This window comes from Eleutherodactylus coqui, chromosome 12 (genome assembly GCF_035609145.1).
Source record: "Eleutherodactylus coqui strain aEleCoq1 chromosome 12, aEleCoq1.hap1, whole genome shotgun sequence".
Taxonomy (NCBI): Eukaryota; Metazoa; Chordata; class Amphibia; order Anura; family Eleutherodactylidae; genus Eleutherodactylus; species Eleutherodactylus coqui.
The window spans coordinates 95,819,674-95,839,289 of NC_089848.1; the positions used below are offsets into that span (position 1 = coordinate 95,819,674).

Here is a 19,616-nt window from a genome sequence, read left to right on the forward strand (position 1 = left end):
ATCCAGCCATTGGATCCTTCCTATTCGCCTTCTGAGTCCATTAAAATCTGCCTTTCTAAAAACCCAACCTTGAAGTTTGAGTCTCCTCAGGTCTTCCTCTCCTTGTTATCCAAAATTCAAAGACAGCATGAGCACTCCTCAGGTCCCAGCCACCAATAAGCCAGTCTCACACAGGCATTTGTTAAACCGCCGCGTTTTTAATTGCAGTGTTTTATAGCGTTTCAAACGCTGTTAAAAAACAAACAAAAACCCGCCTTGTGAGAGCGGCCTCACTTACTCAACCATTTTGTCCCATTCAGATGGGTCGACAGTCGGCTAAACGACTGCATGAGCGCTGATGTCACCACTAGGTGGCTTGTTTCTGACTCCTCACTCAGCGCTTCACATGCTCAATGATCCAGGAATGATTCTTATGTTGACTGAAAGTCAGCGATAACTAAATAGTTATCAAGTGAACGAATAGTAAACAATTGTCTTGCATTTACGCGGGACGATTATTGCTCATTTTTGTTAGTTCGAATGAATTTTCAGCAATAATCTTGCCGTGTAAATGGCCGGTAAGAATTAGGTCCAAGATAGCAGATCCCCTTGTTTTCTCTTCTACCTTTTGGAAGATAAAGTTGTCAGCAAGAGCGGATAAGAATCTGTAGGATCCATTACTTTTACCTGAGAGATTCCCAACTAATGTCTGGATGGGTAAAATCTCCCATGATCACTTTGATGTACTTTTTTGAGAACTTAGTCATCTGATGTGCCTCCAAAGCGCACAAACAGTGATGACTTTTTTTTCAGAAGGCTGTGCGCACATACTCTCACACGGATCAATTAGAGAAACGCGCGGACATTGCCATTTCAAAAAAAAAAGTCAAGGTGTGCTTGCAAACAGTTTTCTCAGGGCACAGAGCTAGAACGGGGGGACGCAGCAAGTATAAGCAGCAGTAATCCTAACCCGCCCCTGGACCCCTCATCGTTATGTGCCGTAACAGTTTTTGGGGCTCAAAGGTGTAGACAGGTTCCCTTTAAACCTTTCCAATCCAATTTGTATCCTGGTTTTCCTAGTTGGCTTACTCTTTTTCTGCCGTTATACAACAGCGCTCTCTGCTGGCTAAAGCCAGTACTGCATGAGGTGACACGTTGGATAGGCTCCGCCAGTAGAGAGGCTGGCGATATACAGTAAGAGAACTCCGATGGACGTCTTCCAACATCAGAGCTGTACAGCCTTAAATCATAATGTCTTCAGAGGTCAGACAGTGGATTGGAAAGGGTTAAATGTGCATGCAAGCCCTTGTCCTTTATAGCGGTCCTGTCAGGTCCATCCCGCTGAGGAGGGAGCACAGATTTAGCCCATTCTGACATCTTATGAACTAAGCATTTCCAAAATGTGCATATAATAAATCAGCTGCTTACCGGTTCATCACCATTGGTGGCATTCCCATGTTATTCACCATGACTTTATTGATGCCCTTCAGAGCGACCATTTTTGCTTTCATTATAGGATCAGTAATGGCATCAAAATCTAAAAGTTAAGACAAAAAACACGACAGGAAATTAGATCTAAAAAAAAGGAAGATATCATTTAATGTATTGTATTGGAAAACTTAAAAAAGGGGGAGGAATGAAAAAGAGTTGGGTGGTTTTGTTTTTACAGCATCGACGGTGCAACAAAAACCCACGTTAGTTCATTCTGGGCTCAGTTACAGCAACAAATTTATATACAATTTTTTGTACTACTTATTTTGCCTCATCGGAGGGCCAGTATGACGGCTGGTTTTTCACAAGCGGACCTGTAGGTTCTATTGGTACCATTGTGGAAAGCACATCATTCTTTGAAAGCTTTTTTCAAAAATATTTTTTTCTTAGAGACCGGGTTACCAAAAACGCGCATTCTGACATTGTATTTTGTTCTTCTGACTGCATTCCTCATCCAGGATAAAGGATGTCTTATTTTAGTAGACAAGAATCTTACGTTTTTTTAAATTTTTTGCAACAATTAAAAAGTATTAAAATGGACTTCTACTTTTTTTTTTTAGCCCTTAAAAGGGACTTGAACTTGCAATTGCCTGATCGCTTATGAAACAAGCTGCAATGCTTGTATTCTCGCAGGTGCTCTATTAAACCCTGCCACAGGCAGGGATTAATAGGAAGACATTCAAGGCAGCCTTGGGGGCCTTCACAAAGCGCCAGGGTTCAATGACAAACAGGCAGCACCTCGTGGTCACGTTATCGGGGGATCGCTCTATCAAGAGATTTCAATGCTTCTGCTAGTCACACCAGCATCTAAGTGATTAACAGTTGGGATTGAAGTTCTCTCAAAGACAGCCATAACCCTGTGTGTATGGAGTGGGCTCGGCTCCCAAATCCGCTCCATATAAACCCTGCACCCATGGGATGTGCATATAACATCGGGGGTCGCCAACAAGTTCATTCCAAAGCACTGGAATAACGTTCTACTTTTGCAAAGGATTAGTTACAGTAATTGGCACCTTCGTTGGGGTTCTGTTCGCGGTCCCCATTCTCTGCTGCATTTTTGGAGCAGATAAATGGGGGGGGGGGGGGGTTTGACGGCAAAAAATTTAACTTTCATTCGAGTCTCAAAAAAGCTAGAAATTAAGCAGAAAGGTTACCATTTACTTCTGTTCCATTAGGTTTTCAGTTTTTTGGAGAAATCTTTTTGTTTGCATTCCATTTATTTGGAAACCTTATTGAAATCAATGGGGAAAAGAACAGACCCCCCCCCCCCCCACACACACACACACACACACTTTCATTTCCTTTTCTCTGCTCCAAAAACTGAGCACAGAGACAGAAACCCTGAACAGAGTCCTAACGCAAGTGTAAATTTACCTGCATCCTACTAAAATGCCATAAACACAACGATGGAAATGCATGAAGGTACCGTAATGGGGATGGGCATTTTTTATTTTCATTTGGGCCAAAGCGAATACAAACTGATCAACTCAAGGAAAACTCTAGAAGCGATTAATGGAAATGTCAAAGAGAAGCCTATTTTTTTTTGTATTTTGCAACTTTTTGTTCTCTTTCTTTGAACTACTTCATAGTGGCTGCAACTCCATAATATTAATAGGGACTGGGAAATAAAAAGAACTTCACCAAGAAACCTGTAAAGTAGAGCAACAGGCAGTGGTCAAAAGACTCAGAGAATGATAAAGAAGTCTTCTCTTCCTGAATACAGGAGCAATTACCTACCGATATTTGGGAAGAAGGGCTCGGAGCGCTGACGGATCATGGCTTGCATCTGCCGCTGCTGTTGTTGCTCCTGTCGCTCTTGATCTAATAGATCTTGCAGTAATAAAGGCTGCTCCTCCAGAAGTAGAGGCCGCTCACGACTCTGTTGGAGCATGACTTGCTGAGCATTAGACAGGCCACTCGGACATGGTAAAGCCTGATTTAAGGCTTCGCCTGTGACAAAAGTAGAGGCTCCCTGCTGACCAGTCAGAAAACTTGAATTTGATGGCGATCCTTGGGTAAAGCCATGTTTAAGCCTGGGTCCCATACTTTGATTCAAAGGATGATCTATTCCTTGATTAGGAGAGGCCATGACATTTTGGGAAATGCCCTGCATTACGTTTAGCTGTGAAGCTGATATCATTCCGGATGGAGAAACTAATTTTTCCACATCGTTTAGCTCTGAACCTTCGTTTGTTAACAAGTCATTAAGCTCGGAGGTGGACTCCGGTATGCCGCATGAACTAATCGTATCTTGGGAAGGCAATGGGTCATTGGGCTGTACAGAATTAGGAGCGCTCTCCTTATCGCCTTTATCTGAGCGTTCACTTTTACAGGACGGTACAGATTTAATGTCCTCTTCTAGCTGCGAAGTCCCAGAGGCCTCCCCGGTCATATCCGAAGTAGCATCAGGTGCCTTTGTTTTTGGCGACGCTGCCTCATTACTGCTTTCGTTGGGTACATCAGCAGTGGTCTCCGGAATAGGATCAGCTGCAGCCTTCAGAGTTTCTTCGCTGCCTTCAGCTTCTTGAACTTTGCACTGGAGCTCCAACTTATCGTCAATAGGCACATTAAAATCCAGATCCTCGTTAAACATATCTTTTTTGTCTTCAAGATCAAGATCTGGATCCGTATAGGCAATAATATCAAATTTTCCCGAGCGTAACAAGTCGTCAAGTTGAGGATCGTTTGCTTCTAGCGTATCTAAACCATCTAGTTCAACCCCTTTTGCATCATCCGGATCCAGATTTATGTTTTCAAGATCTTCATCGTCCAAGTCCTTAACCTCAACGCCATCCAAATCCTTTACATCGAGGTCTTTAACAGATGGATCGTCGGGGTCAAGTTTTTCTTCCAACTCGCTTGTTGCCGAATTACTACTTAGTCCTTTGTTTGAATGATCAATGGATAATGGAGTTTGCAAATAATTCTCAGTTGTTGCCGGCTGCTCAACTTCATGCATCATGATGGCCTGATTTTGTGTGGCCATCAATTGTTCCAAGCCAGGAGGCACTTGACCGGATAGTCCAGAATGGTGGGCACGTATGGAATCCATCAACCTTGGGCCTTGAAATTCCGGTCTAGGAAAATAGGCCATTTGCCTCTGGTGCTGCATTGGTTGTTCCATTAGGTTATGAGGCGGCCCGAAGACAATCCTTGGCCTCCCATCTGGTGGCCTGTGACGAAGCTCAATGTATGCCTGGCCTGATATATTGTGCTGTTGAACCTGCATGCCCTGGTGAGTGAAATGTGGTGCTATACCAGCTGTCATCTGGGAATTACTTAATGGTCTTGTCAGTTCGATTGACATCTCTCTTCTCATCTGTGGTGGAATCCCTGGAACTTGCATTTGTAATGGAGGACCCAAAAATCTCTCATGACTGGGCACAGGTCCGGGGCCTGGCATATGATAGACAAATCTGTGAAATGAAAACCAACATTTACTTAGAAACCTTTTTACATAACCCCAGGGAAGGAACTGCAGTATACGGACAACTCACAGTAGTACAAGTTCAATCGCACAATGCATATTTTTTCATTTAAAGAGGTGTTCCCATCTACTGCCGATTATGGGGTGTCTGGGATGATGAAAACTGTTCAGCTAGGCTATACTAGTTCTGTAACTCCCTTAGGGAAGATGTGCAAACAGTGTAACAGCGCGTTACGCCGTTTTCACAGCTCCCGAGTTACGGAAACAGGGCAGCTCGCTGGGCGATGCAGATTGCTTAACTTTTCTTGTCTTCTATGGGAGTTATGGAGACGTAGCACATGGCACTTGGCTATTTCTGTCCAACCTGGTGACTGCATTCAGGGTGGCCAAGGTTGGTGGGCTCTAACTAGAGATAAGTGTGCGTCCCAGCTTTGGGACTTGAAGGAATCACACAGAGCGGATTTGCCGCAGAGATTCCACGTGGAATTTCGCTGCGGCAAATCCGCCAGCGGCCGCTAATCCCGGGATTAGCCAGCCACGTGGACGAGATTTGTCAAAAATCTCAACCACACGGTATGGCCAATCCGTCGCGGCAAAGTCGGCGCTGTGGCACGGATTTTCCTGGCTGCAGCATATCTATTTTTTGTTCCGTTACGGCTGCACTCCTCTCTATGGCCAAGTGCTGCGGGTTTTGAAGCTGCGCTTTCCCAGAGGAAATCGTGCGTTTTTTAGCTGCGGCCAAATCATCAGATTTCCGGCGGGATTCCGCCCTGCGTGAACCCAGCCTAAAGGTTTTTTTACCACCACAAAAAGTTATCCTTAAATCCACAGGAGAGAAGATAACTGCTGATTGGAAGGGGTCTGATCGCTAGTACCCCTAACAATCCTGAGGATAGGGCTCTAGAGCATCTCTAAGGGAATGCAGTGGTGGCCGCTAGAGATGAGCGAACGTACTCGGTAAGGGCGATTTCGCAATCGAGCACCGCGATTTTCAAGTACTTCACTACTCGGGTGCGCTGTGGGTGAGCGGGGGGTTGCAGCAGGGAGTGGGGGGGGGGGGAGGGCTCCCCCCTGTTCCCTGCTGCTACCCCCCACTCCCCTCTGCAACCCCCCGCTCACGGACACAGCGCACCCGAGTACTTTTCACCCGAGTAGTGAAGTACTCGAAAATCGCGGTGCTCGATTGCGAAATCGCCCTTACCGAGTACGTTCGCTCATCTCTAGTGGCCACACATGCACCCCACTGCTCTATTCATTTCAACAGGACTGCAGAGTTAGCTGAGCGCTTGACTGCAGCCATCTCTGGCAGTCACACTGAAATGAATGAAGCAGTGGGTTGTATGCTCGACCACCACACCGTTCATTTGGGGACGCTCCGGAGCGCATGTCCATGAGAGCCCCAATAGTCGGACCCTTATACTCTGGATAGGGACATAACTTGTGGTACTAAAAGCTATTTAAAGGGCTGGCTGCGCCAAAGTTATGATACGAGATCAAAAGAGTTGATCTGCGGCACACTCCATGTATTAAGTGTCTTACTGCTTTTAAAGGGAATTGGAAAATAAAAAGTAGTGATCAGACACTTCTTAAAGCAGAATCTGTGGCGGAAAACTGCACGTGAATTTTCACCCTGGTGACTGGCTAAAATTTGCTTCCGCAACACAAAAAGGAAAGCCGCATCAAGCATTGAGATCTGTGATGCGAATTTGCATTGAAATCGTCGTTGGAAAAATCTAACCCGGATTTTATGCTGTGTGAACATAGCCTTGAAGGCCATCAACTGTGAAGCCATGTTTAGACCAGCCACCTTGGTAACCCAAATATGCAGGGGAGACAGCGATACAATTTTGAAATGTGACCACATGGTTAAGAGTATTTACCATATACCGTACCTATTTCCAGGGTGCGGTCTCATAGCCATGTTTGCAACGTCTCCTGGAAACTGTGGTCTACTGAACTGGCCATTCCCAGCAAATTGAGTATGTTGCTCTTTGGGAAAAACAGGAAATCGTGGGTTTCCTTTGGAGCCCAGTGAAGCTTGGATGTTGCCAGGATAAGGTGGTGGAGGCCTGTTAAATATTTCATGCCTGTGTGTGCCGTCTTGCCATTGTGCGGGATGTCCACTCGGGTTCATCTGTAAAGGATCCACTGGTTTCTCCTGTCGGATGGAGTTCTTGTTCTGCTGCTGTCGCAGGATCATCTCTCGCAACTTCTGACGCTACAAAAAAATATTCAAAAAGTAAAAGAGGCTTAAATGAAGAGTGAAAAACAAAATTACATTACCAGGTGCCCTTTTTTATTACCGTAAAGTCACTAGTTCCTGGAGGCCCATTCTGGTAGTCCAAGATGGTCAAGATGGCTACCTCTTACCCAATAAACACTGTGCATCAGTAGTCTAAGCCATTACACATTGCTCTGACTGGCCAGCGCTGTTCATAGCCTGGAGCGAGAGCAGCATCTAGTGGCTCGATTACTAATCTACAGTTTGCATCAAGTAGTCTAGGCCCCAGGAACTGACGGATCGGCATCTGTACGGGTATAAAGGAGGGCGGAAGCGAATAAAACGAATATAGAGGGTTGCTTTAATTGAGTAGCGCAGAAGACGCTTCCGGTTTGATATGGATGCCTGGGAGACCTGTGCACATATAAATGTGGTTGAAGGTTGAACCACCACTGAATGATCGATCGTCTGGTGAATGATCATTTCGCAGACACAGCCATACAAGCTCAGTCTGTACTAAGCATTACAGTTCTTCAAACTTCATACAGCTTCCATGACACTTGACGATGGACTTCTTTTGTTCTGCTTCGCATAATAAATAAAGCTCAATGGGCTAGGCTCATTGGAAAGAGCACAGTGGTGACTTCCCGCAGTTGATGTCTCTTGATCTTTCTCAGATGATCATTGTTAATCAATTTGGACACATGAGAGAACTCAGATATCAATCAGTAGCCGACAGACAGGAGATAAGTCGATTCTGGGAATACGTCTTTAATGTCCAATTGCTAGGAATCCCAAGATCTCCACACCCTGAATGCCCCATGTGAACAGATCGCCGGTAGGCATGTATGAACACCAGTCTATTCACTTTTAATGAATAGAAAAAGATAGTGGAGCGCATCAATCTCTCTCCATCCCATAGAAGTGAATGGAGCTGTGGCTGAGAATGGGCACTGCTGCTCCATACAAATGGGGCATTCTGAGTGCGCAGATCTGGGTAGTCCACGAGGTCCCCAAGGGATCACAGATTTATCCCCTATTCGGTGGATAGGGTATAAAGGTCTTTAGTGAGAACCCCCTTTAACTTTGAGATACTACACAATTCACATGAGCGTGCCGTACTACGGCTGGCCCATCTTGTCCTTTCTCAGACAGACAAACTTTCTAACATTTTATACGGCAAAATGTAAGCTTACTGTAAGTGTTGCTGCATAGCTACTTGTTTGTCAAGTGGAAGCACATTTTAACCCCTTATGGACACGCCCCATTTTGAACCTAAGGATGCAGCAATTTTATGGCGATTTTCATCTTCACTTTTCAAAAGCCATAACTATTTTTGCTTTTCCCATCGATACAGCCGTATGAGGGCTTGTTTTTTTTGCATGATGAGCTGTTTTTTTGTTTTTTTTTATTGGAATCATTTTATGGTACATATAAGGTTTCGTATAACATGACTTTTAGTGGGGCAGGCGGAATAAAACGCAATCTTGCCGCCTTATTTTTTTTCTTTTAAACTACACCGGTCTGATTAGAATGAAAGTTAAATTATATGTTTTGGGTTTTGATTTAATGTTTGCACAATAAAACCCCCTTTTTGGAAAACAAAAAATTTTTGTTTTATACATTCAAGGACCCGTAATGTTTTTATTTTTCCAGCAACAGAGTTGTGCGAGGACTTGTATCTTGTGTGATGAGCTGTAGATTTTTGGTACCATTTTGGGGAAGACATGACTTTTTGCTCACTTATTGTGCGTTTTGGGAGGCAAAATGAACAAAAAACAAACAAAAAAAAAACAAACACACAAACTTTTTAACTTGCACAGCAAATGCTTAAAAAAAAAAAAAAAGTATACTTAATTAGTGGTACGGTTCTTTATGGATGCGACAATATTAGACGTGTTTTTTTAAACAAATAAGAGGGAGAGTGAACAAAGTTTATTTGCTCTTTGGGATTTTTAAAAAATTTTTTAGAAACGTTCCTGTAGGGGACGTTCTGCAGTACTTCTGTACTGCGATGTAGTATTACTTATAGCGATAACAGGCCATGGCAGATTGGGACGCCATGGCAACCCATTGACCCTCCACTATTTCATGGCGGACGGCTGATGTCACAGAGGGAGCGCCTCCCTGTTAATACTGATCACTGCATGTAAAAGGTTAAGCATGTAAGAGGCTTTAACAGTGGGAGGTTGGCAACCTGTGCAATCGACATGCTGTAAACATACAACATTTTGTGCTAACCCTTTTGTGGCTGATAACCTAAAAGTACGCCATGGGAAGCGGGAGGTTAAGTATCTTACATCGATAGTATATTCATGTAGAATATATTGAGACCATGAATGTAAGCAGATTCTACCAAGGCCAGGTGCGCACTGCTGTGTGCCCAAGTTGCGCCCGAAAGGCTCAGGCACAATTCGCATTGGACACCACACGGACATACAATAAATGGACTGGCCACATGTTGACATGTATTTGCAAAATACAAATACAAAAAAAGGACAAGTGATGAGTTTTTTCATGCAGTCTGTCTGCGTGAAAAACCAGGGTAATGTGCGCTGCCTCATTGTATAATAAGGGTCTATATGCTGTCCACGTGTCAGACGTTTTTCATGGCCGAAACACTGATTTAAAAAAAATCAATCAAATCCCGTCTCCACAATGCAATGGCTGTGATTGCTTCTTCAACTGTGGCTCAGCCAATTAATGCAGTGCTCGATGAACCAATCATGGCCATCGCATGGGTTCATCGAGAGCTGCATTGATTGGCTGAGCAGCACCCGAGAACCAATCAGAGCCATCGCTTCCTGGAGGTGGGATTTATGAATCCAATAACCAGGAAGTAATCTTCTGTGGGCAGCCATGGACTGCAAGAAGCGCGTCTGAGATGCGGAGAACATCGGGAGAGACCTGGACTGAGTCTGCTAGATAGGTATAATAAGACATCCCCCCAAAATAAGGCCTGGTGCCTCTTTTGCGGCAGCAATATAAGACAGGGTCTTTTTTTCGGGGAAAAATTGTAAAAGCACAAGAAATGAATATTTACCTGTCTTGCTTTCTCTTCAGAGTCTACAAGCGGCAAATTCATTGAATTTTGGGCATCCGGCATACTCGTTGCTTGCTGAATATTCGCAAACTGTTGTCCTTGAGGAGACTCTGCAATGTTCGCAGCTCCGCTAAAAGCTTCCTCAGTAAATGGTCTTTGTTGATCAACTATATCACATGAATCTCCAAATCCATCTCCAGTTTGCACATGAGAAGTCATTGTTGGTTGTTCAAAAGTATCCTGGTTAGTCAAAGAAGAATGACTAAACATGTCTCCTGCCCCTGGCCCTGCCATCCGAGGATTCTGGGAGCTTGCATCAGGTCTCATGTAAGGAGCTGGCAGAGGAGGTCCTCTGTTTTGTGCATGTCCAAAAGTCTCCTGACTTATCAATCCCGATCGAACCACAGAAGAACGATTAAAGTTGTCTGGAACACCTGGCATAGGGGTTCTCGGAGGCTGAGAATAAGGGTCAGGAAGAACAGGACGAGGAGTTCTGTTTGGATGAGAATAAGAGTCTGTGGGAGCAGGTCGGGGTGTTCCAGGGGGCTGGGAATATGGATCTGAAAGAACAGGCCGTGGCGTACCCGGGGGCTGAGAATAAGGATCTATATTAATAGATCTTGGAGCCCCAGAAGGATGAGAGTATGGATCTGCAGGCATTGGTCTTGGCGTGCCAGGTGGTTTACAATATGGATCAGAAGGCATTGGCCTTGGTGTTCCAGGTGGTTGCGAGTATGGATCAGAAGGCATTGGCCTTGGTGTTCCAGGTGGTTGAGAGTATGGATCAGAAGGCATTGGCATTGGTGTTCCAGGTGGTTGAGAGTATGGATCAGAAGGCATTGGCCTTGGTGTTCCAGGTGGTTGAGAGTATGGATCAGAAGGCATTGGCCTTGGTGTTCCAGGTGGTTGAGAGTATGGATCAGAAGGCATTGGCCTTGGTGTTCCAGGTGGTTGAGAGTATGGATCAGAAGGCATTGGCCTTGGTGTTCCAGGCGGCTGCGAGTATGGATCAGAAGGCATTGGCCTGGGTGTACCAGGCGGCTGCGAATATGGATCAGAAGGCATTGGCCGGGGTGTACCAGGTGGCTGCGAATATGGATCAGAAGGCATTGGCCGGGGTGTACCAGGTGGCTGCGAATATGGATCAGAAGGCATTGGCCGGGGTGTACCAGGTGGCTGAGAGTATGGATCAGTAGGCATTGGCCTTGGTGTACCAGGTGGCTGCGAGTATGGATCTGAAGACACTGGCCTTGGTGTACCAGGTGGCTGACAGTACAGATCGGTAGGCATTGGCCTTGGTGTACCAGGTGGCTGCGAATATGGATCTGAAGACACTGGCCTTGGTGTTCCTGGAGGTTGAGAATATGGATCTGAGGAAATAGGTCTAGGAGTAGCAGGCTGTTGAGAGTAGGGATCCATGCCAGGCCTCGGAGGTCCTGCTGAGGAGGCAAAGTTATCATGGTGCCTCTTGTTCATACTGGGTTGAGCAAATACGTCTCCAACAATGGGTCTAGGAGTAGATGGCGGCTGGCTGTAAGGATCCATTGTTTGTGCAGACGGTCTTGGAGTAGATGGCTGCTGAAGGTAAGGGTCACCGACTTGTGCTCTTGAAGCATTTGGTGACGGCAAATATGGGTTATTTACTGGTCGTGGTGTTCCTGGAGGTTGCGAGTATGGATCCTGTGTACTTGATCTTGATAATGACTGAGGGTCACTATGTTGTCGTATCAGTCTAGGTGGATGGGCAAATTCACTTGTAGAGGAACGATGTGAGGCTTGATTAAAAGGATCATGTGAAAAATTCTCAGATGGACGTGGCGTCATAATAGACCTTTCATATTGGTCTGTGGACATTCGACGAGGTGTTGTTGGCAGTGAACCATAAGATTCCTGTGGTGACTGAGGTGGACGAAGTGGAGTTTTAAATGGGGCAGGACTACTGGGTGAAACACCAGGAGTAGGAGTGAGAGGAGGCCTTGCATATGGATCGACTTTATTTTGTGCCAGTGATTGTCTTTGAAACATTTCAGGCCTGGAGGAGTTTTGTTTAGCAAATGAGTCAGGACCGTCTACAACCTGATCTATGTTATGTGGCATCCGTGATGAAAACCCTGGCTTTGCAAAATGTTCTGATGACATGACAGACCTTTGTGAATCTGCTAACTTTACACCCAGATCACCGCTAGAGGGAGATGAAGAGGGATCTCTAATAGGTGATGGTTTATTATCAGAAGAGTCATTTCCGGCAACATGTCTTGGAGGACATATATCCATAGGAGACCCAGAGTTCCTCCTGTGGTAATTCTGACCCACAGGGGGAGGTCTTGGAGTTCCTACCATCTTAGCATATGGATCCACTGGTGATGATGGTCTAGAAGTCGAAGATCCAGGTGAGAACATCATCTGTGGTGAATGTGGCTGGGAGAGCTGAAGGGGGTCTTGCAAGGAAATTCTAGTTGGTGTTGGTGGTGGGGCTTGTGGCTTCACAAAAACATCGTCCGAGAAGGAGGATAAAGTCTGTTTGGAAAAGCCATCTTTACCAAAAGTCTGCTGAATTGGAGACATATTTCCGCTATTCAGAGGTGTTAGAGGACTGTGTATTCCACTGTTTGGGGTGTCATTTCCCGATTGACTCAAGTGAGGTTGGGATCCGAACTGCTGCTGTTGTTGCTCATTCTTTACTTGCTCAAGTTTTTGTGTCGCTTCAATCTTTGCTTGTTGCTTGCTCTTCTGACGCATTTGCTGCAAAATCAGTGGTCAACAGGCTCAGTTAATAATTGTGTATTCAAAGATTAAAGATTTTTTTTAAAGGGTATTTCAGGACTTTAACATCTGATGATATATCCTCATGATGGTTCATTACTAGTTGATCGATGGGGGCCCTCCGCTCGGAATACTGCTTATTGCATGGCCTGAACATCATCATAGGTGGTCAGCGGAGGAAGTGTAATAGCCAGCTTCACTCCCGCTGAAATACACGGGAGTGCTGCCTCTATTACACTGGCAGTGTCTTACGGTGGTCAGGGTTGGTCATCCACTCCCCCTGACCACCTATAACTATGCCTGGCCTACTGCACTAACAGCAAGCCGAACGATCAGCTGATCAGCAAGGATCCCGAGCAGCAGACCCCATCCATCAACTACTGATCACCTATCTTCAGGATAGTTAAAGTCCTTAAATAACTTTTTAAAGAGATCCGGTCAGCAGGTTCATGCAGTCTGAACCACAGATTGCATGAGCGTGGGACTGGCACATACATTGCTGGCATACATGTTTTATTCTAAAATACTTTTGCGCTTCAGAAAAAAAACATACTTTGAAAATCCGCTTGGATGGCGACTCTGAATCACAGAAGCGGGACCAGGCCGACCTCTTCCCCCCTGGAAGGCTAGACTGACAGGTCTCTCCCTATAAACAAATATGGAGAACAGGTCAGCTTACTGCCTTCAGGGATCCACTCCCCACCTGCGCACAGAGAAGCCAAACAAGCAGGGACTAACTGCAAGCAACAGGGGGACTTTGCTGTGATGCGGGACTTTTTTTTCTTTTTTATGCAAGCAGATATTCAAAGTGTTTTTTTTTCTGAAACACCGCAGTGTTTGCACTATATGTGCCTGTCCCAAGTTCATGCTACCTTTGGTTCAGACAGTATGAACCCGCTGACAGGTTCTCTATAGCAAAAATACATCCCGTGTGAATCTTTTGGTGTCCGTGCATTTTTTTAATGGACCACAATTGCAGGCGTATGTGCGTGTTATATGCGGTTTTGCTGCGTATGTGCAGGTTTATACGTCTGTGTTGCATCTGTTTTACGTGTGCAAAGAGAAAACTCAAGGCTCAAGTGATTTCAGGTTTGTCAAAACCAATAGGGCATGCAAAATAAAATAAAAAAATGCAGTGAACACGGATGCTAATGTGTGCTTCACTGCAATTCTTTTATGTACCCTTAGAATCTAATGGGAGGTTTCTGTCGTTTTTGTTTATGTGCAACATCAGTCCACATAAGGAAGTAACAATAAGGCCCATCTGAATTCACCAAATTTAATGGCTCTATGTGTTGTCCACATTCCTCCAGTAAAAAATAGACTGAATATGAACAGGAAGTACGCCCGTGTGATTGGGCCCTTAGATTGTGCTAGAATACATGTAAAAGCCGTACCTGTCTAAATTTCCACTCTTGCTCGTGTTCAGATTCTCTTTGCTTCATTGGGTCTTTAAACATCTCGGAATCAATCCGCGAGTTGAGTTCAACAATCTCATGCTGCTGCCGCTTCAAAGAGTCGTTTGACATCTGTACTTTGTTGATTCGTAGAGCTGCGCGGTTATCCCGAGCCTTTTGCTGAAGAATAAAAAAAGTTGCTTAGTCAGTCTTTAATGACGACATCTACAACGCTCTCCCCTCCCATTCCCTCAAGGTATCAGTAATACTGGGAGACACTCACCACATATGGTGCCCTTTCTTGGGAACTGGCTTTTCTCCAGAGCTTTGCAATCTGTTTCACTCTTGTAGACCAATCTGGAAAAAAAATCAATATATGATTAGTCAAACTGCTAACGACCACTTGTCCGTGAGTATGTGTGTGGGTGCCTCTCATGCTCCGTCCATGATCACATAACAGTAATGTCATTGCATGTCCTACAGCATATATAAAACACAGAGCCTGACCAACAACAAAGTTAGAGCTCTTGGAAGGGGAGGACAAAAATAACAAAATGAGAAAACAATTAAGCCGTAATGATCTCAGATACAACTTAGCAGTCCTGACAGGAGACACCGACCTACCGCCACCACAGAGATCTGGCGGGCTGAAGGACCTGCCGTGACATCACTTCCATGTGACCAGCGCTGCTGTGGGAGGTGCCATTCTGGAGTTTGGTAAAAAGAACTGTATACTGGATAAGCACCAATCCAAAGAGCCACCTACAGAGCCGGACAGCAGCTACCAGCACCTGTGATGACGTCACTGTCATGTGATCACCTGTGTGGGTGGTGTCAGCAATCACATGACCAGGGGCAGATCATTGTACCCAGGAGTCTGCTGTGCTGGTTGTCATCCCTACTGGATGAGCTGAAGGGATCAGGATGTAGCAGAGCTGTGTGTGATGTGTGGGAACCAGAATGGATGTAGCAGAGCTGTGTGTGTGTGTGATGTGTGGGAACCAGGATGGATGTAGCAGAGCTGTGTGTGTGTGTGTGTGATGTGTGGGAACCAGGATGGATGTAGCAGAGCTGTGTGTGTGATGTGTGGGAACCAGGATGGATGTAGGAGAGCTGTGTGTGTGTGTGTGTGTGTGTGTGTGTGTGTGTGATGTGTGGGAACCAAGATGGATGCAGCAGAGCTGTGTGTGTGTGTGTGTGATGTGTGGGAACCAGGATGGATGTAGCAGAGCTGTGTGTGTGATGTGTGGGAACCAGGATGGATGTAGGAGAGCTGTGTGTGTGTGTGTGTGTGTGTGTGTGTGTGATGTGTGGGAACCAAGATGGATGCAGCAGAGCTGTGCGTGTGTGTGTGATGTGTGGGAACCAGGATGGATGCAGCAGAGCTGTGCGTGTGTGTGATGTGTGGGAACCAGGATGGATGTAGCAGAGCTGTGCGTGTGTGTGATGTGTGGGAACCAGGATGGATGTAGCAGAGCTGTGCGTGTGTGTGATGTGTGGGAACCAGGATGGATGTAGCAGAGCTGTGCGTGTGTGTGATGTGTGGGAACCAGGATGGATGTAGCAGAGCTGTGCGTGTGTGTGATGTGTGGGAACCAGGATGGATGTAGCAGAGCTGTGCGTGTGTGTGATGTGTGGGAACCAGGATGGATGTAGCAGAGCTGTGCGTGTGTGTGATGTGTGGGAACCAGGATGGATGTAGCAGAGCTGTGCGTGTGTGTGATGTGTGGGAACCAGGATGGATGTAGCAGAGCTGTGCGTGTGTGTGATGTGTGGGAACCAGGATGGATGTAGCAGAGCTGTGCGTGTGTGTGATGTGTGGGAACCAGGATGGATGTAGCAGAGCTGTGCGTGTGTGTGATGTGTGGAACCAGGATGGATGTAGCAGAGCTGTGCGTGTGTGTGATGTGTGGGAACCAGGATGGATGTAGCAGAGCTGTGCGTGTGTGTGATGTGTGGGAACCAGGATGGATGTAGCAGAGCTGTGCGTGTGTGTAATGTGTGGGAACCAGGATGGATGTAGCAGAGCTGTGCGTTTGTGATGTGTGGGAACCAGGATGGATGTAGCAGAGCTGTGCGTTTGTGATGTGTGGGAACCAGGATGGATGTAGCAGAGCTGTGCGTTTGTGATGTGTGGGAACCAGGATGGATGTAGCAGAGCTGTGCGTTTGTGATGTGTGGGAACCAGGATGGATGTAGCGGAGCTGTGCGTTTGTGATGTGTGGGAACCAGGATGGATGTAGCAGAGCTGTGCGTTTGTGATGTGTGGGAACCAGGATGGATGTAGCAGAGCTGTGCGTTTGTGATGTGTGGGAACCAGGATGGATGTAGCAGAGCTGTGCGTTTGTGATGTGTGGGAACCAGGATGGATGTAGCAGAGCTGTGCGTTTGTGATGTGTGGGAACCAGGATGGATGTAGCAGAGCTGTGCGTTTGTGATGTGTGGGAACCAGGATGGATGTAGCAGAGCTGTGCGTTTGTGATGTGTGGGAACCAGGCTGGATGTAGCACAGCTGTGTGTGTGAGATGTGTGGGAACCAGGCTGGATGTAGCACAGCTGTGTGTGTGAGATGTGTGGGAACCAGGCTGGATGTAGCACAGCTGTGTGTGTGAGATGTGTGGGAACCAGGCTGGATGTAGCACAGCTGTGTGTGTGAGATGTGTGGGAACCAAGCTGGATGTAGCAGAGCTGTGTGTGTGTGAGATGTGTGGGAACCAGGCTGGATGTAGCAGAGCTGTGTGTGTGAGATGTGTGGGAACCAGGCTGGATGTAGCAGAGCTGTGTGTGTGAGATGTGTGGGAACCAGGATGGATGTAGCAGAGCTGTGTGCGAGATGTGTGGGAACCAGGATGGATGTAGCAGAGCTGTGTGTGTGAGATGTGTGGGAACCAGGATGGATGTAGCAGAGCTGTGTGTGTGAGATGTGTGGGAACCAGGATGGATGTAGCAGAGCTGTGTGCGAGATGTGTGGGAACCAGGATGGATGTAGCAGAGCTGTGTGCGAGATGTGTGGGAACCAGGATGGATGTAGCAGAGCTGTGTGCGAGATGTGTGGGAACCAGGATGGATGTAGCAGAGCTGTGTGTGAGATGTGTGGGAACCAGGATGGATGTAGCAGAGCTGTGTGTGAGATGTGTGGGAACCAGGATGGATGTAGCAGAGCTGTGTGTGAGATGTGTGGGAACCAGGCTGGATGTAGCACAGCTGTGTGTGAGATGTGTGGGAATTAGGATGGATGTAGCAGAGCTGTGTGTATGATGTGTGAGAATCAGGATGGATGTAGCAGAGCTGTGTGAGAGATGTGTGGGAATCAGGATGGATGTAGCAGAGCTGTGTGTGAGATGTGTGGGAATCAGGATGGATGTAGTAGAGCTGTGTGTGAGATGTGTGGTAATCAGGATGGATGTTGCAAAGCTGTGTGGCACATTGCGCCACCAGAAATACACAAACAGTATAATTATAAACTCGCCATTACTGTAAGATTATAAATCTACCATACAAATTTAGTAAATTTTACCTGGAAACTCATCCTTCAAGTTCGGAAAGTTGACATTAGTATATAAAACAGGGGCTACAGTAGCCATTTCACCAAGTGCCTCTTCTTTCTCCCATTTTAGCGTACTCCTCTGCGCGTTGGACATGGTATCTACCTCCGCTTCCATCACAGGAGCCTGCGTTGGCCACACATTGGTAGGGTCATTCACCATGCCATGATAGACTGCGTTCTTGTCCCTGGTAGGATATAGATATCAGCATTTTATAAAAAGGTGTATACTCAAAATACCCAAGTATATCAGTATATGCTATACATCAGTAAATATAGTGAACCCTCAAAACGAAAACTGCAGATTATGTTTCCAATGCAAGTAACAAAAAGCATAAAAACAGATTAACAACTAAGGGGAAGTGTGAATACGGCCATAGCATTAGATTGGATGATAGTGGGTGACTGCATGTCAGATTCCAACAAAAGCAACCGTTTGCTCACAGGAGTGACACGCTGCCGCCAACGTTATATGTCAAGTTCCCAAAATAGTACAAAAGTACATTTTTTTGCAAAATGCTAGGATCAAAGCCAGTCACATATCTTACAATGTCAGCAATAACCATACCTGTTATCTGCAAATGGTGGGTGAGAGAGTGGAGGGAAAGCACCAAGTCCAGCTCCGGGTACAAGAGAACTGTGCTGCAGGTGGGCATTGGGTGGCAACATGCCATTTACCATGGGCATTCTTGGAAACAGGCCATCACCTAAAAGTAACAGAAAAGGCAATCAAGATTAATAAACTTGAGATAAATAAAGTCTGAAACCTATGTCTCCTATTTGTGGAAAGATCAATATCGCTTAAAACTTTGAAAGTGAAAAAAAAAGTAGATAAAACCCTTTAGTTTAAAAAAAAAAAAAAGGGGGGGGGGGCGGGGAGGGGAATGTGAAAAATGTTCGCAGTTACTCAGTACTAGTAAAAAATACTTGGTCAGATTTAAGAAAAGACATTGCATTTTAAAAGGGGTTTTTGGCATTTAAAGGGGTTGGTCAGTTGAAAATTATTGATGGTCTCACCTTAGGATAAACCATCAATAGTAGATCAGCAAGGACCCCTGCTGATCAGCTGTTCACTGGGCAGTTGAGCTTGTGCAAGGAACCAATTTTAGAGGTATGCAGACAATTCCCAATGCAGTAGCCAAACCTGCGATTACAGGCAAAGTTCCCATTAAAGTGAATGCCCAGCCACTACAGTGGGAAAGGAGAGGTATGCTTGCGGCAGAAATCAGCTCAATGCATAAGAGCACCGGCCTTGTGAACAGCTAATCAGCAGGCAGCTGGGTGGTTTGTGAACAGGTAATCAGCAGGCAGCTTGGGGGTTAATGAACAGCTAATCCGCAGGGCGCTGGGGGGGGTGTGTGTGTTATGAACAGCTAATCAGCAGGGCGCCGGGGGGGGGGGGGGTGTTATGAACAGCTAATCAGCAGGGCGCCGGGGGGGGGGGGGTGTGTTATGAACAGCTAATCAGCAGGGCGCTAGGGGGGTGTGTGTTATGAACAGCTAATCAGCAGGGAGCTGGGGGGGGGGGGGTGTTATGAACAGCTAATCAGCAGGGAGCTGGGGGGGGTTATGAACAGCTAATCAGCAGGGTGCTGGGAGGGGGTTATGAACAGCTAATCAGCAGGGCGCTGGGGGTGTGTGTTATGAACAGCTAATCAGCAGGGCGCTGGGGGGGGGGGTTATGAACAGCTAATCAGCAGGGAGCTGGGGGGGGTTATGAACAGCTAATCAGCAGGGAGCTGGGGGGGGTT

General features: G+C 46.2%; 1 protein-coding gene across 7 annotated transcripts in view; it reads right to left on the reverse strand.

Moving 5' to 3' along the window:
• The window catches only part of KMT2C (lysine methyltransferase 2C), a 223,971-nt gene that overhangs the window by 46,120 nt on the left and 158,235 nt on the right, over positions 1-19,616 (reverse strand). For 6 of the 7 annotated variants that reach the window (XM_066585567.1, XM_066585564.1, XM_066585562.1 and 3 more), the window contains 9 exons: positions 18,434-18,572; positions 17,839-18,053; positions 14,605-14,678; positions 14,322-14,501; positions 13,478-13,570; positions 10,162-12,903; positions 6,790-7,115; positions 3,208-4,886; positions 1,408-1,516 (listed from right to left, as the gene is read on the reverse strand). In XM_066585567.1, coding sequence (XP_066441664.1) covers positions 1,408-1,516; positions 3,208-4,886; positions 6,790-7,115; positions 10,162-12,903; positions 13,478-13,570; positions 14,322-14,501; positions 14,605-14,678; positions 17,839-18,053; positions 18,434-18,572 — 5,557 coding nt within the window. The remainder of the gene's footprint in view (positions 1-1,407; positions 1,517-3,207; positions 4,887-6,789; positions 7,116-10,161; positions 12,904-13,477; positions 13,571-14,321; positions 14,502-14,604; positions 14,679-17,838; positions 18,054-18,433; positions 18,573-19,616) is intronic. The other variant, XM_066585565.1, reaches the window with a different exon arrangement.